Source organism: Wasmannia auropunctata, unplaced genomic scaffold (genome assembly GCF_000956235.1).
Source record: "Wasmannia auropunctata unplaced genomic scaffold, wasmannia.A_1.0 LD336116.1, whole genome shotgun sequence".
NCBI lineage: Eukaryota > Metazoa > Arthropoda > Insecta > Hymenoptera > Formicidae > Wasmannia > Wasmannia auropunctata.
In genome coordinates, this window is record NW_012026774.1 from 203801 (window position 1) to 217991 (window position 14191).

Below are 14191 nucleotides of genomic sequence, written 5' to 3' on the forward strand. Positions count from 1 at the left end.
CCCCTGCCCCTCACCCTCCCTCGGAGCTCCTGGTCCAGAACTCGCCTATAATAGCTACTTATAATGCATATTATATATCTATAGTTATTAACAACAAAAATTTCTATTTTGCAATTGTATATAACTTTTTATTTATATTTTATTAGCAAAATAATTTAAATTTATTAAGTTCCTATTTTAATATATTGTTTAACTTAATTGTTAATATTTGTCAATACTTACACGAAGCGACAACCATCTTGTTTGGCTTAATCTAAGCATTTTATGTGGTTTTTTATTTTTGAATATTTGGAATTCTCGGATATCCTCTTGTCGATAACTACTATTTTTAAAATATGAATAAATGTCTCGTGCAAATTGCTTTATTATATTTGGTAACTTTGCACATGCTTTAGAAGCACACAAATGTGCTGAATGGCAACACAGCCTTGTACGACTAAATCTGGCGCAATTTGTTTAAGCTTAGCTTGTAAGCCTCCTATATCTCCCATCATGACGGAACAGTTGTCAACACCAAAGCCCACCAGATTTGTGTAAGAAATATTGTTTATCAAAGAAACCTTTTATTGTCTGATATAAACTTTCTGCTTTGCAGTCCTTTACTTCTGTTGGATTTGCGATTATTTTATTTTATCGTTTGGCGCCTTAAGTGAGCGCAGATGTAGAGTTTCAAGATTGACTCAGTTGTAGAGGTCAGGTCGGAAGTGAAGAGAGGGGCTCCCGATATAATGGCGTCGGCTATAACAGTTCAGTAATAAAGTTACTTGTATTTCTTTCTCGAGTTTGTCGTAAGTTAACGTGATTCACCTTTTCCCATTCCTAATCTATTAAATCTAAAAATCTGTCTTGAACGCTATTTTCATCCCAGAATTGGGCAATTAACACGATACTTTTTTTAATAGAAACATCAGTAGTTTCATCTACAATTAACGGAAACTTCTTGCTTTATAATTTAGATATTAGTTGTTTCTTAACATATGGAGCAATTTTCGTTACTGCTAAAGTTGTCGTCTTTTTTTGTTTTATTTTTAAATTCTTTGCAATTTTTGAATCTGTAAAAATGTGTTGACAAACTTGCGATAGCGAATCTATTATTAGAAAAGGCAAATTTTTATCACAGATATAGAGAGTGAGTTTTGCTTCTGCCTCATTAACTAAATCTTCGAATAACTTATTAGGGTCTGACAGTGCCTCCTTAACTGTTTTTGTATTGGCAACTGACATTATATGTTTTTTATGTGACTGCTCAGACTATGCCTACGTACGTGAAAAGCGCTTCCTCTAATTGCTGTGTTACACATATTGCACATGGTTTGGCCATTTCTTTCACTAAGCCATGGATAATCATTTTTCTATTTTGATCGGAATTTTTGTACATAAACAGGTCTTTTGGCTTTGACAACTAATTGCTTTCTTCTTATTTTTGTCCGTATTTAAATCAACAGATTGTAATAAATCAGATTCAACAGGAACCAAATTCATGTCTGAACTGTTTATAATGTATTCCCCTTCAAGATCATTTGAAGTTGAAGGTATGACAATGACCATTGTGTTTTCGGACTTAGACGTACTTGGGATAGGTTCATCTTCTTTTAAAGTATTTTCCTTTTTAATATGCTTTTTAATGAGAACTCTAAACGAATGATTTGATATTAATTACTTTTTAAATAAAATAAGTTAAATGTTATAAATTCAAATAATTGTAAACATGTACATTGAATACATAACTAACAAAATATAATATAAATTTAGAGTACATAATATTTACATAATATTTGTCTATCTCTTATTAATCTTTTATCAATTTATTAATTTTATTTCTTTACGGTTCAAATGTACGTATAAACTTTCCAACTATACGTGTTTTCAACTATATATCCAATTGTGTATGTATGTTGTACATATGAAAAAGTGCTTTGCAGAAAATAAAAATTGGTATTTGATTCTTTGATTTATCTAATGACAGACGACTTAGGTTATAGATATTCACGGATTTACTAAATACTAACTAGACTCATGGCACACGGTTATTAAGGTTTTGTTTTATCATGCATTTTGGGTCATGGGTTTAGCAAATTTAATTTAGATTGATAAAGCGAACACGAAATACATAGTACGTATAAAGCGTCCATGTCAACTGCTCGCTACCAACATTAAAAATAAAATGTTACAGAACATCTTCTCTAATAGTCTAGTACAACCTTTTACATATTCAAATATTTTTAATTTATATTTTTTTGTACTGAATTATGAACATGTGCTGATTATTAGTACGAAATATTTAGAAAAAGTACTAATGTACTAAAACATGATGAATTGTACTAAAATAGTACAATTGTGCCACCAAAACGTCGATAACGCGTTAGCTCATGCTCGTTTTCCGCCTAATAATCTGCCCGCAATACCGCAGCTACATGTCACGACACGTGGCGCGCACAAGAGTACACCTTTTCGCGTTGCTACACCCTGGGGTACAGATCCATCCTGCCGATCACCCGCGTAAGACAGCTCTCAAAAAACCGCAAAGATAAAGATGGTCACTACTCAAGTCACGCACGAGCACGCTCCGAAAACGCATAAGCTATACGGCAGACACGATTCGCGCCGGATACAATGCTGGTCCACACGCACGACCACGCGGAGACGTCATCTACCTCACACGCCCGGCGCGGAGACACCCGACGAACACACCTCGCACGCAAGCCAGCACTAACTCGCAAAATCAGCAATAAACAGGATCCGCCGTATGAGAAAACTATACGGGACGTGCGCAGCCCCAAGATCCCGCTCACCCACAGAAGCTCACAGCACAGGACCGATCTTACGGACATATAGCACACCTGAGATATGCATAAGCATTTCACGCTGTCATCGCCACGTACATCGCCATTTCGTGTAGCGCCAGCTTGACCACCATGCTCCAGCGCCACCGCGAGTTCCTCTTTGGGCAACTCGACCACGTGCTTAGATCAACTTCACAGGGCAGCGAAGTACGCCGCCACTATACACTGGCCACTGGTCGGACTATACGCCCCCGCAAAAATTATGGTGGCTCACACGCGCGCAGGGCCGAGGCCCGTCATAGGATATGCGTGTCAAAGGCACGAAAACCGCACAGAGACCCGTTCACACACACGCCGCGGAAACGGCGATCACTTGCAAGGCGCGCACATGCCCATCACTGAAACTCTTTCAGGTTTGTACATCCGACCGGAAACACAGAAAGGTTAAAGCAAAAAACAGGAGTCCGCTAGGCAGTGCCGCAGCTGTCAGATGGAGTATAGCCGTCGGTCATGTGATCAAAAACTCCTCGACTGCCAAGCAGACGAGGAGGATCAAAACCTCGCCCAGCCGGAGTCCCGAAATGCCAGGAGGACCTCTCTGACAAAGGAGGGGCACCTGACAATTAGCATCGCCGTCCAGGCCCCCCGCGGCACAGAATGCAGGCATCTTCTCCTCACAAAAAGGCCGCATTGCTAGTAGTGTCAAGGCCGTAACTGTCCAAGTGCAGCATTACCTGTACTTCACCATTCATCACAGCTCCAAAAAGAGTCCGAATGGAGATCGTTCGCGAGAAAGAGGCCAGAAAATAACATTCACCACACAAACACCTACGAACTATCTCGCACTTGACTAAAAATAGTTCAAGTGTACTAAGATATAAGGCACCATATGGGAGCCGTTCCGAAGCACAGTGCAGGCCACCGCCGGGTCCGTTCCCGGCTTATGAGACCTTTTAAGTGTAAACTACGCTCCTCCCTTGACTCAGACTTAAAGAGGCACGCACTAAAGACTATATAAGAGCAAACTCAAAGGTCGTCTATCTATTTTAAATTCCTCAAGTAGACGAGAAATTTAGACAGCATCAGGTCCGAGTATGTACCACGTGGTTAGACAGCCATCTTACACCGCGCATGAGACGGCACGATGCCCCGCACAAAATCCTTCAATATTTCCGATATTTCCACACATCAGCTCACCAAAATGCAGAAATCGACACTATTTCACGCGTAGCACACGATAAAAACACTATTTACCGCAAATAACGCGATTTAACCACCAAGTCGCACGTGGAAACGCATAGTGGCACAGAGGCACGTCTATACGTCTCGACACACACGAGAGAATCTTTTTTTTTGTTTTGCGTAGGAGGAGTAAAAATCTTCTAGCCCGACCCTTTAAGGAGCAATGATTCAAGGCCGTCCTGGCCGAGGCCAGTTCAGCCTTTCCTCGTCCCACCATGAGCGGCAAGACGCCCACGGCCCGGATTCCGTGGGTGTGACGGATTCCATGCCTAGCGCTTCGCCACTCAAAAGGACGATGAGACCGCCGACATGGCCTACCGCCTAAAAAAATCTCCCCCTTCTCCTGACTGCATCCTCTTGCCCTGACAAGGGACTCCCGGTACGCAGATATGCATCTTCGGGGGCCCCTCGGACTGTGGGTCCTTGACCCTCCTCTCGATCCGAACTTACCCTCTCGACGCCATCATCCACGTTACAAGTGTGGGTCTCCATGCTTCCCATCTTACTCTCAAGAAGCCGCGCGCACTTCAGGGGGCGGGGCCCCTTTTTTATACATGCGCATCACTAATTAGATGACGAGGCATTTGGCTATTTTCTGCGCAACTGAGCAGTCGCGGACTTTCTACTCTTTTGTCCGGCGTGATCACCAGAAACAACAGAGATCTGGCTAGCGGAGCGCCGGCAAGTTTGGCTGTTGGCGCTCTTTGTTTGCACGGACTCCCAACAGTAAATATATATACATCTCACAATCCTTTATCTTGCTCTTAGTACTATTTAGACTTCCGATCCGACCGCGCCGCAGCACGGCGAAACCAGCCTGACTGACTCCACCAGGGAACTCTTGTCGTGGGCAGGAAAAATTAGAGATATCAGAGTCCTCGAACTTTGAGGAAGCGGGTATTGGCCAAATGTTGCCTCGCGGCACCGTTTGTTTCCAGGGAAAACCACGTGGAGGTTCCCGCCCAGAGCAGCACTCGGTCCGTGTCGAGTGTGCCCTCGCTCTGCCGCCGTGGCCCGTTAATGCAAGTACAGGCCTTACGACTCGCACTCCCAGCCATATAATTGGGACGTATACTTCAACATTTATAACGACCACATTTAAAACCATTCATTCTTTGTCATGTGATAAAATGTGCCCGAGCCGGGGTGGGTGTATAAAGCCCACTCCGCTCGAAGCAACTTAGTCAGTATTTTAAAAAGCCCCACCACCCAGACAAACGAGTGTAAATGGCCCATCTGCCTAGGGCAGCGGTGCGTAATAAATTAAATAAATAAATAAATAAATAACTTAAATAAATAACACATATCTACGACTCACCGTAGTGCGTCAATTGGCTGAGAGGCTCTTGGATCGGAAGTTTTATCCGGCGGAGCTGAGGGTCTCTACCGGTGTGCGGGGGGCATCGTAATCCATGAACATATGATATTGTTCGATGGTATTACGTAGCGCTATCAATGATATCGTGACTAGCGTCTTGCGGTCTGTTATATTTAGTTTCGCTAAGTTTCTGACCGTCTCCTTGGGCATAGTCCCCCGCGTTCCTACCACAATTGGTAGGACTTCTGCGGCGCTCGCTCCTAGATCGCGCCGCAGGAGAGGCAGCAGTCTGCTATATTTATTGATCTTATCTTTGTGTCCCTGAGCAAGGTAATCATTATCTTCGTGGCGGACTGTGACATCGACCACTTGGACCCCTTTCCAGCTCTGTATCATCAGATCGGGTTTGAGATTCTCGCACGAGGTTTGGTACGTGGTTTCCCTCGTTACTGCTGCCTCCTTGTCTCTGCTTACGACTCTATTTATAACGACATCTAGGATTTCATTATGACGGCGGATGGTGTGTTCCTTCATAATAGTGCACTGCCCCAGTATGTGCCCCAGCGTTTCTGGCTGGCTCTTGAATTTCCTGCATCTTACATCCGCCACCGGGCCAGCTTTATTCATTGTTATCTGTTTGCGGTGGTGTTGGTGCGCATTCTAAGGGCCGTTGTGAATCTTCCAGGCTTTAGGAGCGTTGGTTTGTAAAGCCAGGCGTTTCCAAACTTATCGTCGGCGAGAGACTGAACCGACTTTCCTTGCGTCACCAGAACTGCCCACGATGCGAGCTCCGTCTTCTTGGCCGCTATTTTATAGCGCCTTATCCCCTTCAGGCTCAAGGGCCAATTTATCCTGGCTGAGGCCGACAGGCTCTTGAGACGGTTCACCATGCCTGTCTCCTCTGCCAGAGCTTGCATCACCGGATCCGAAGACTCCGAGAATTTCAGTCCTGCCCTAAGACTGGAACTCACCACCAAAGTTTTCAGCTTAGGGAATCCTAGTCCCCCGTCTCTCTTGCCGCAGTATATTAATCTGTTCGTTGTGGACTGCGACAAGTGGTAAATATCTTTGGTCACTACCCATAGCTCCCGGTCGAGTTGTCTAAGATAGATTACTGGCGGTACTGCCAGTACCAACTGATACAGGTAGTGTGGGACTAGGTAAGTGAAGATTAGATTTACCTTTTGGTATGATTTCAGCGCCAGCTTTGTTATTCTGTTAATCGCTGAGCAGAAGTTCTCTCTTAGGCTCTTGATGTCTGTTTCAGCCCAAGAAGATATTTTAATACCAAGGTATTTTAGCGAAGTACTCGTATCCGCGTACGGGATACTTTCTCCACTTAAAAGTGTCAGCCGGGGATCCGCCAGGTCCTAGAAGTCTTTAGTTGTGTTTATGCGAAAGGCTGCACATTTTGCCGCCGATATTTTCATGCCTAGTCCATTCAAGTAGCCTTCCGCAGAACCCAGCAGATCACTGGCTTGTGGTATCGTTTTTGCTGTTAGAATGATGTCGTCAGCAAAGGCCATTGAAACGCCTTCTTCGTTTCCAATTTGATATCCCGGCTAACTCTCCAGCGCTTTGAACATAGGCTCCATCACAAAGTTGAAAATTGACGGAGATAAGGAGTCCTCCTGCTTGACCCCGCGCAGGAGTTTTATCTCTATACAGTCATTCTTGTTCTTAATAACTGTTCGCACATCCTCATAGGAATCTACCACAAGCCGCACCACAAACTCGGGTAGTCCCTTCTTCCGTAACGCAACTCCTATGGCCTCATGCGGTACTGTGTCAAAGACTTTGGAGACGTCCAATTGCGCTACGACCAGGCCTTCTGATACTTTGGAATGCCTAAGCAATTCTCTGAAGATGTGGACATTGTTGAAGCAACCGGCTTCAGACGTGAACCCTTTCTGTCTGAGTGTCATTGTAATTACACTTCTCAGTTTCTGATCAACATCCCCCAGTATAATCGTGACAGAATTGAACTGATAGTGATAGGTCTGTAGTTCGTTACTTTGCTCTTATTCTGCCCATCTTTGAGTAAGAGTGTTGTTCTATTTATTCTTCAGGCTGCTGATTGGTATGCACGGACCATAATTATATTATACCAAAGCCGGAGGACTTCTATGTCTGCCGGGCGACTCACATCCTTCTTTATGAGTCCGTCCGGACCCGGCGCCACATTGGCCTTTATCCGGGCAAGCTGTGTCTTCACTTCCTTTGCCGAGATTGGGGTCAGCACGACGTCTAAAGCTGTTTCCGGCTCGGCCTCCCCAAGCTCAGGTAGCTTTATATGGAGCTTAGTTCCCCATAGCGAGTTGTACAGATCTCTAATTTCAGCCGTATTCAGGTCCGCTTTGGGTTCTTCGACCCAGCTAGTACCTTCTCTCGCATGTTTGGTTAGAAGGCCTGGATTTTCTCTGTACAACTCTTGAGTCTTGGCATATATGTATTCCTCTTTGCTCCTGTTTTTGCGCTTGCTTTTTTTGTTCTTTGCGCTGCGGGTCTCGTTATTTGTTCTTAGCGCACTGCACACCTCATCGTGCACCTTCTTCAGTGTCCCTTCTGATGGCACTTCTCCACGATTTTCTATTATTTCTTCCAGAACTCCTTTAAGCAGCTGGACGCAAGCTGCTGCCCCGGGTTGAATAGCGTTAGTGGTCTCCGCGTTCAGCACCATTCTTGCTATTCCCTCTCTCCATGCGGATACTGGTAGAGAGTCCGGGGGCTTACTGCCAGACACCGCCGTGTCGGTGTCCATACGGGTCTCTACCGCATCGAGATGTGGCGGAACCCCGGGGGAGACAGGCAACTCGTCCACCTCTACGGGCACATCTATTCCTTCCTCCTTTCCTTCTTCCGCTTCGGGATGTAGTGAAACTCCGGGAGAGATCGGCAAGCCTCCCACCTCCTCGGGCACATCTCATCTTTCCTCTGCCTCTTCTTCCGCTTCGTCCTTCTCATCACGTTTCTCAGCCAAGATCTCCGCCATCCTTCTTTTGTATACCGGCGTCGTTCTTTTGTCTTTTATTTGCTTGGCTGTCTTCCCTGGCAGGTGTTCCATCATCCGTTGTGCTATTTTCCTTTCTCCCTTGTACCTGATTTCTAGCTCCAGCATCCGATTTTCCTCCTCTTCGGAGAAAACTTTGTGTTTTTGAGGAGGTGCTTTCCTTTCCTTCGCTGTCCCGCCTGCCCGGGCTGCGTTCCTCACCTCCGGATGGTGCCTTTCGTGCTGCGAGAGTCCCTTTTTTGTTGGGTATACCTTACCGCACACTCCGCAGGTGTGCACTTCACCTGTAGCCGGAGCCTTGACAGGGGATGGTGCTAGGGTACTTCGGCACATGGCATAATGCCGGGTGTTTGTTCAAGTACCTTTTACCACATTTTCCACATATAAACACCACCCTCATGTCCGCATGGCGCTCAGCCGCGTGCCCAATCTCATAATTCAGAATAGGGATGTTCGATTCACCCAAAAAAATCGATTTTTGAATCGATCTTAAATCGGTTCCTCGAGAATCGATTCACCTAAAAAATCGACTCCGAAGAATCGATCTAGTATGAATCGGGCTAAAAAATCGCAAAAAATTATTTTTATATAATTAAATATATACATAAATACATAAATACATACATAAATTGAATTAATTATTAAATTTTAATTAGTTTGAAATTTTTAATTTTTTAAACTTTAATTAATAAATAAATAGGTAATTAACAATTAATTTTTAAATTTTTGCAAAATTTTATATTAAAATTAGTATTCATATACAAAGTTGTTGTTTTGTTGTTATTATAAAATTACTTATTCATTTTTTAATTGCCAATCTGTAATAGACAGTGAATTTAAAAATAACAATTCTTGTAGATGATCGGGCAAAAGTCGATTCCTGGAATCGGTTAAAATATTGCCAGCTCTTGAAAATAATCTCTCAGAAGGCACTGACGTTCCAACAATTGCCAAGTATTTTTTGGCAATAACGCTGAGAGTCGGATATACTGATGCGAAGTTTATCCAATAACTCATTGGATTTTCATTACGATCTATCATTGTTCGATTCAAGTAGTGTTTCAAGTCAGTTGGTATCTCATCTTGCTGCTGTTGCGCAGTATTTACAGTCCTACTTTTGAGAAGATCATCATGAAAAGACCATAGGTCGTAAGTTTTGTCCGATATTTCCATGTTCGTTTCGGCAATTACATCATTATTAGACACATTCGTCCGATTTAATTCTCTCATCCATCCAGCAATACGACTGATTATATGCGAACATGCCAAAGATTGATTAAAATGCAATTTTTTAAATCTAGGATCCAGAATCGTCGAAGCAGCCATAATAGAATTGTTTTCTATTTGTCCAAATTTCGTCACAATAGAGTTTTGAAAACGATCAACTAAAGAAAGTGCAGTTTGTGTTTTTAAACTCTTGCAAAGTTGTTCGTTTTTATTTTTCAAGCAATTGATTAATGGAATAATTTTGCTAGCCGTGACAAATCGTTCTCCACATAATTCCCTTGTAAGTTTTTCAAGTGGTTGCAGTACTTCTATAATTTCATTTGCCAATAGCAGTTCAGATGCAGTCAACATTTCAGGTGAATCCGGGATAGTTAATAAAATCGATCCAATTTCTTTTGAGAGCGAACTAAATCGTTGTAACATCGCAAAAGTTGAATTCTATCGTGTGTCAACGCTTTGGATTAACTTAAGGTGGGTAAGCTTTCACAACGCATCAGCAGCAATAGTAGACTGTTTAAAATAGGTGACGATTTTTTTAACCTTTGCGCACAATGATATTGCAGTTTCAAAGTTCATTGTATCCTGAGCGACTAAATTTATAGAATGTGCAAAACACGCAATATGTCTGTTAGACCCAAAGGTATCTCTAACTGCTTTTTTAATATTTGCTCCGTTATCAGTTACGACAAAAACTATTTTTTCATCATCGATATTCCAGTCTTCTAAAATCATTTTCATCCATCTTCCTATAACTTCAGAAGTATGTCGCTCTGTCATTTCCTTAACACCAATCGTGGTAGCTTGCAATTCTCCTTCAAATGCATAATGGATAGTTATCCCTAAATAGCTGATAGTATTTAGTACATCGGTCCAAATATCCGCCGTTACCGAGAAATAATCAATTTTTTCCAATTTTTGTTTTTCACATCCCTTTAGGTATTCATATTTTTCTTCCATTTTTTTTGTAATTGATTTTCTTCCAGGTACAGAGTAAAGAGGCGCAATAGTCTTCATCAGATTCCTGAATCCTTCATTATCTACCGTCTAAAAAGGCATATTATCTTTGGCTATCATAAAAAGGATAGTGATTTCTCCTGCCTTTATACCTCCCTCTAAAAAGAAAAATTATTATTTATTATATTATATATATATATATTTTATATATACTTTATGTATATTTGTATTATATTTACACACTATTTCATATATGTTTATATTTATTATAATTATTATTATATATATATGTATTTTATTCATTTATATTTATATTATATTTTAATTCTTCTTCTCTCTTTTAAATATTAATTTTTATGCACAAATTCAAGAGTTTCCATTTTCTTCAGGGTCCTAAAGACCTATTTCAAAATTAAACTTTTTATTTTACTGAAAAAAAATCTAACTAAATATTTGATTTATAAAATCTTAAGATTGACTTTGTTCGTTAGAGTTTAGAGTCTGTATTTAACACCGATGGAAGGGAATGAATGTGATGTCTTTCTCTGCAATCCGTTATTTATATTATACCTTCAAATGATTTTATTCGCTTAAAAGCGTTGCCAATCCTTGGCTGAAGTACAGTTTTATCCGAATAACAAAATCTACTTTCTGACTCTGATAGACTAGGTGCTGGTGAGGAAATAGGAGTTGCTAATTCAGATTCAGATAGATCCATGTATGTAAATGTAGAAGTAGATGGCAATGTCATTGATAACAATTGTAATTGCTTCTGAAATAAACAACAAGAGTAAACAAATGATGTGATAAAATAATCAAGGAATGTATGTAAATATTGTAAGATATTGATTTACCGAATTATTTACTTGGTCCGAGTTAGGAGTTTCATTACTATTCTCACTTTTTTTTAAAGTTAGTTTCACTTCTTTATTTTCTGCATGATTTCGTTTTAAATGGTTACTTAAATTAGTTGTACCGCCACCTTTTCCGCCAGACTTCACTACTCTGTTACAAATTTTGCATGTAGCATTACCATTATCAGTAGATTTTATAAAAAATTTCCAAACAACGATTGCTTTATTTTAAGCACTGTAAAAACATTATTTTTATTTATTTATTTTTATTTATTTTAAAAATATTCTTGTAATAAAATGTAAATAATAAAAAACTAGGTTAAGTGAGGTTATATTGACATTTTGAAAAAGTATATATTTTAAGTTTCAAGCATTAACAAATATACCCACTTTTTGCATTATTTTTCAAACATCAAATCCATCACCAGTAACATTCAAATTATAACTTTTCGTATTTTGGAAAACACAAGAGACGTTGCAAAAATGCTGTGAAGGAAAAGGAAGGCATGCAATAGTAGCGTATTATAAAATGAAAAATACCAAAGTAAATGCAAAAGTAAGTTAAATACGAAAGTAAATGCAGATCAAACAAAACAATTTGTGCATAAATATTTATAATTTTGTACATACCAATTTCTGTATTAATAATATTTGATTAGTCTAATTAGTCTGATTAGAACGAAGCGAGATTATTAATCACACTAATTTCGACTCGTTCATCGACGTACACACGTACACTGATACGCAGTACCGGGCTACCGGCTACCGACTCTACCGAGCGGCGAGCCCGACTTCTTCTTTCTTCTTCTTTGGCCCAGCCTACAATAAAGTCGTAAGAGAAAGAGGTAAGAAATTAACCAATCATAGTTGAACTTCAAGAGAATAATCGACTGTGATTGGTCATTTTCTTATGACTTTACGACTCTATTGTGGGCATCTAGTACTACAACCGCAGGAGGATTCAGGACACGGAATTCGCGGAAACGCTTGCGCGTGGCAAGAAGCGCCGCGGTAGCCAATCAACTGCTATTTAATAAGAATCGGTTTCTTCGATTCCTAGAGTGAAGAATCGATTCTCAAGAAAATCTAGTAGTAAAGAATCGATTCAAAAAATCGATTTTTAGCAAAAAAATCGATTTTTTAATTAATCGAATCGGAATCGAACATTCCTAATTTAGAATGAGCGCCATGAAGTTCCCCGAGCCGCTCCTTAAACACTCCTGGCAGCTTCTTCTTTCAAAGGGAACTCGTATCTCGTAATCCTCATTCTGTGCCTGGTCGCCGTCGGCAGTCCTCTGTCTGTTCGTCGAGGGAGTGGGACCGTGCCCTCGCCGTCGAGGGAGTGGGACCGTGTCCCTCGCCGTCCGAGACTCTACTCATTCTTATTTGAGCGACTAAATGACGCGGCAGAGGGCCCTGGCCGCCTGTTCCCTAGTACGGAATGGCACCGGTAGCACCGACCATGTCTGGCCGGCCTGAGCTCTAGGTACGCCCAGTGGGGTCTTTTAGACCTGTTCGCCACAACACCATTTAGTCACCTCACGCATAGCGCGAGGGTCCAGGAGTACCACGTGGAGGTAGGTGTGTGACTTGGGACTCGATATCGGCTATGTATTCGCCATCGAGATCCCCACTGTGACTCTCTTGCGGCGTATTGCTTTCACTCGCGGGGCAGGCACGATGTACGGCCAAATCCCACGCGGCGTGTTGGTTACGCGCGGCGCGTTGGTTACGCGCGACGTGTTGCTTTCGTATTTGCTACTGAGATGGCGAGGCCGCTTTGATCGTTAAAAAGGCCTTAAATGGCCTTGCCCCCGGGGCATAAGGCCCATGGAGGCATAATATTTGTATATGCTACAAAGGATGGCGAGGCTGCTCTGATCCTTAAATGGCCTTGCCCCCGGGGCACGCGGCCTACGGAGGCATAGTATACTTGTATTTGCTACATTAGAGCCCCAAAAATGGGCTGGGCCCGGCTGTTGAAGGCCTCAGCGCTACGCGCACTCCGCCGCAGAAGGGGATCCGCAGCTAAGCGCGCTCACGCTCTTAAACCACCTCCCGCACGCGGGAACCGTCGAGTCGGCACCTTCAGCCAGCAGCGTTCCCCTCGCGTCGTTAAACACAACACGCCGCCGGCTTCCAAGCCAAACTTGGCCCTCTAGGAGGGCCAATCTCAGACAGTCCCAAACGTGCGCGCCTGGAGGCGGCCCGTTTTCTTCGGACGCCCCGGATTCAGTCGGGCGAGCAAGGCGAGCTCAGCACCAGACCATTCCAGGGCTCCTGCATCCTAACGTGTATTCAAAGCAACCTCACCTTGGTCTGACACCTCTTGCTCTTTTGATTTTCTTTATTACATTTTTAGTGACGTATGTTTAAAGCGGCCTTGCCATTCTGCAACACATCGTGTTATTTATGCTGCTTTATAGGCCAATTGTACCAACTTACAACACGTCACTAATCAGATGACGAGGCATTTGGGGCTAGACCTGCGCCTGTTAAAGTTAGAACAGGCGGACTTCCCAGGAGTAAGACCCCTAGTGGCCATGTCTTAGGCTATGAGCTTAGTGGTAGTACCACTGCGTCTATTTTGATTCCCACCGGGCTGGAGTGGGTCGTCGGATTGTTTATCGGCGCGAGGCGCCTCACCTATCTATGAAATCATTGATGATTTCGATGGGCGATCAGGGACATTGTAAGCCAATCGGCTTTTTTGATCGCTAGGCGTCTCAGCGCGGCCATCGTCACGACAGGCAGGGCTCCTCTGGAACCTATCACTACAGGCACAACTTCGGCAGCGGGCACT

At 42.5% G+C, this 14191-nt stretch overlaps 2 protein-coding genes across 2 annotated transcripts; both read right to left on the reverse strand.

Moving 5' to 3' along the window:
- Positions 1–9148: 9148 nt before the first annotated feature.
- LOC105448257 (zinc finger BED domain-containing protein 4) lies at positions 9149–9931 on the reverse strand. The gene has a single exon (XM_011686750.1). It carries the CDS (start codon positions 9929–9931, stop codon positions 9149–9151), a length of 783 nt encoding a protein of 260 aa, XP_011685052.1.
- Positions 9932–10063: 132 nt separating this feature from the next.
- LOC105448266 (zinc finger BED domain-containing protein 1-like) lies at positions 10064–13933 on the reverse strand. The gene is made up of 4 exons (XM_011686764.1): positions 13875–13933; positions 11389–11539; positions 11157–11306; positions 10064–10624 (listed from the first exon to the last, which is right to left on the reverse strand). The coding sequence occupies exons 1-4, from the start codon at positions 13931–13933 to the stop codon at positions 10064–10066; spliced, it is 921 nt and encodes a 306-aa protein (XP_011685066.1).
- Between the last annotated feature and the right edge of the window lie 258 nt (positions 13934–14191).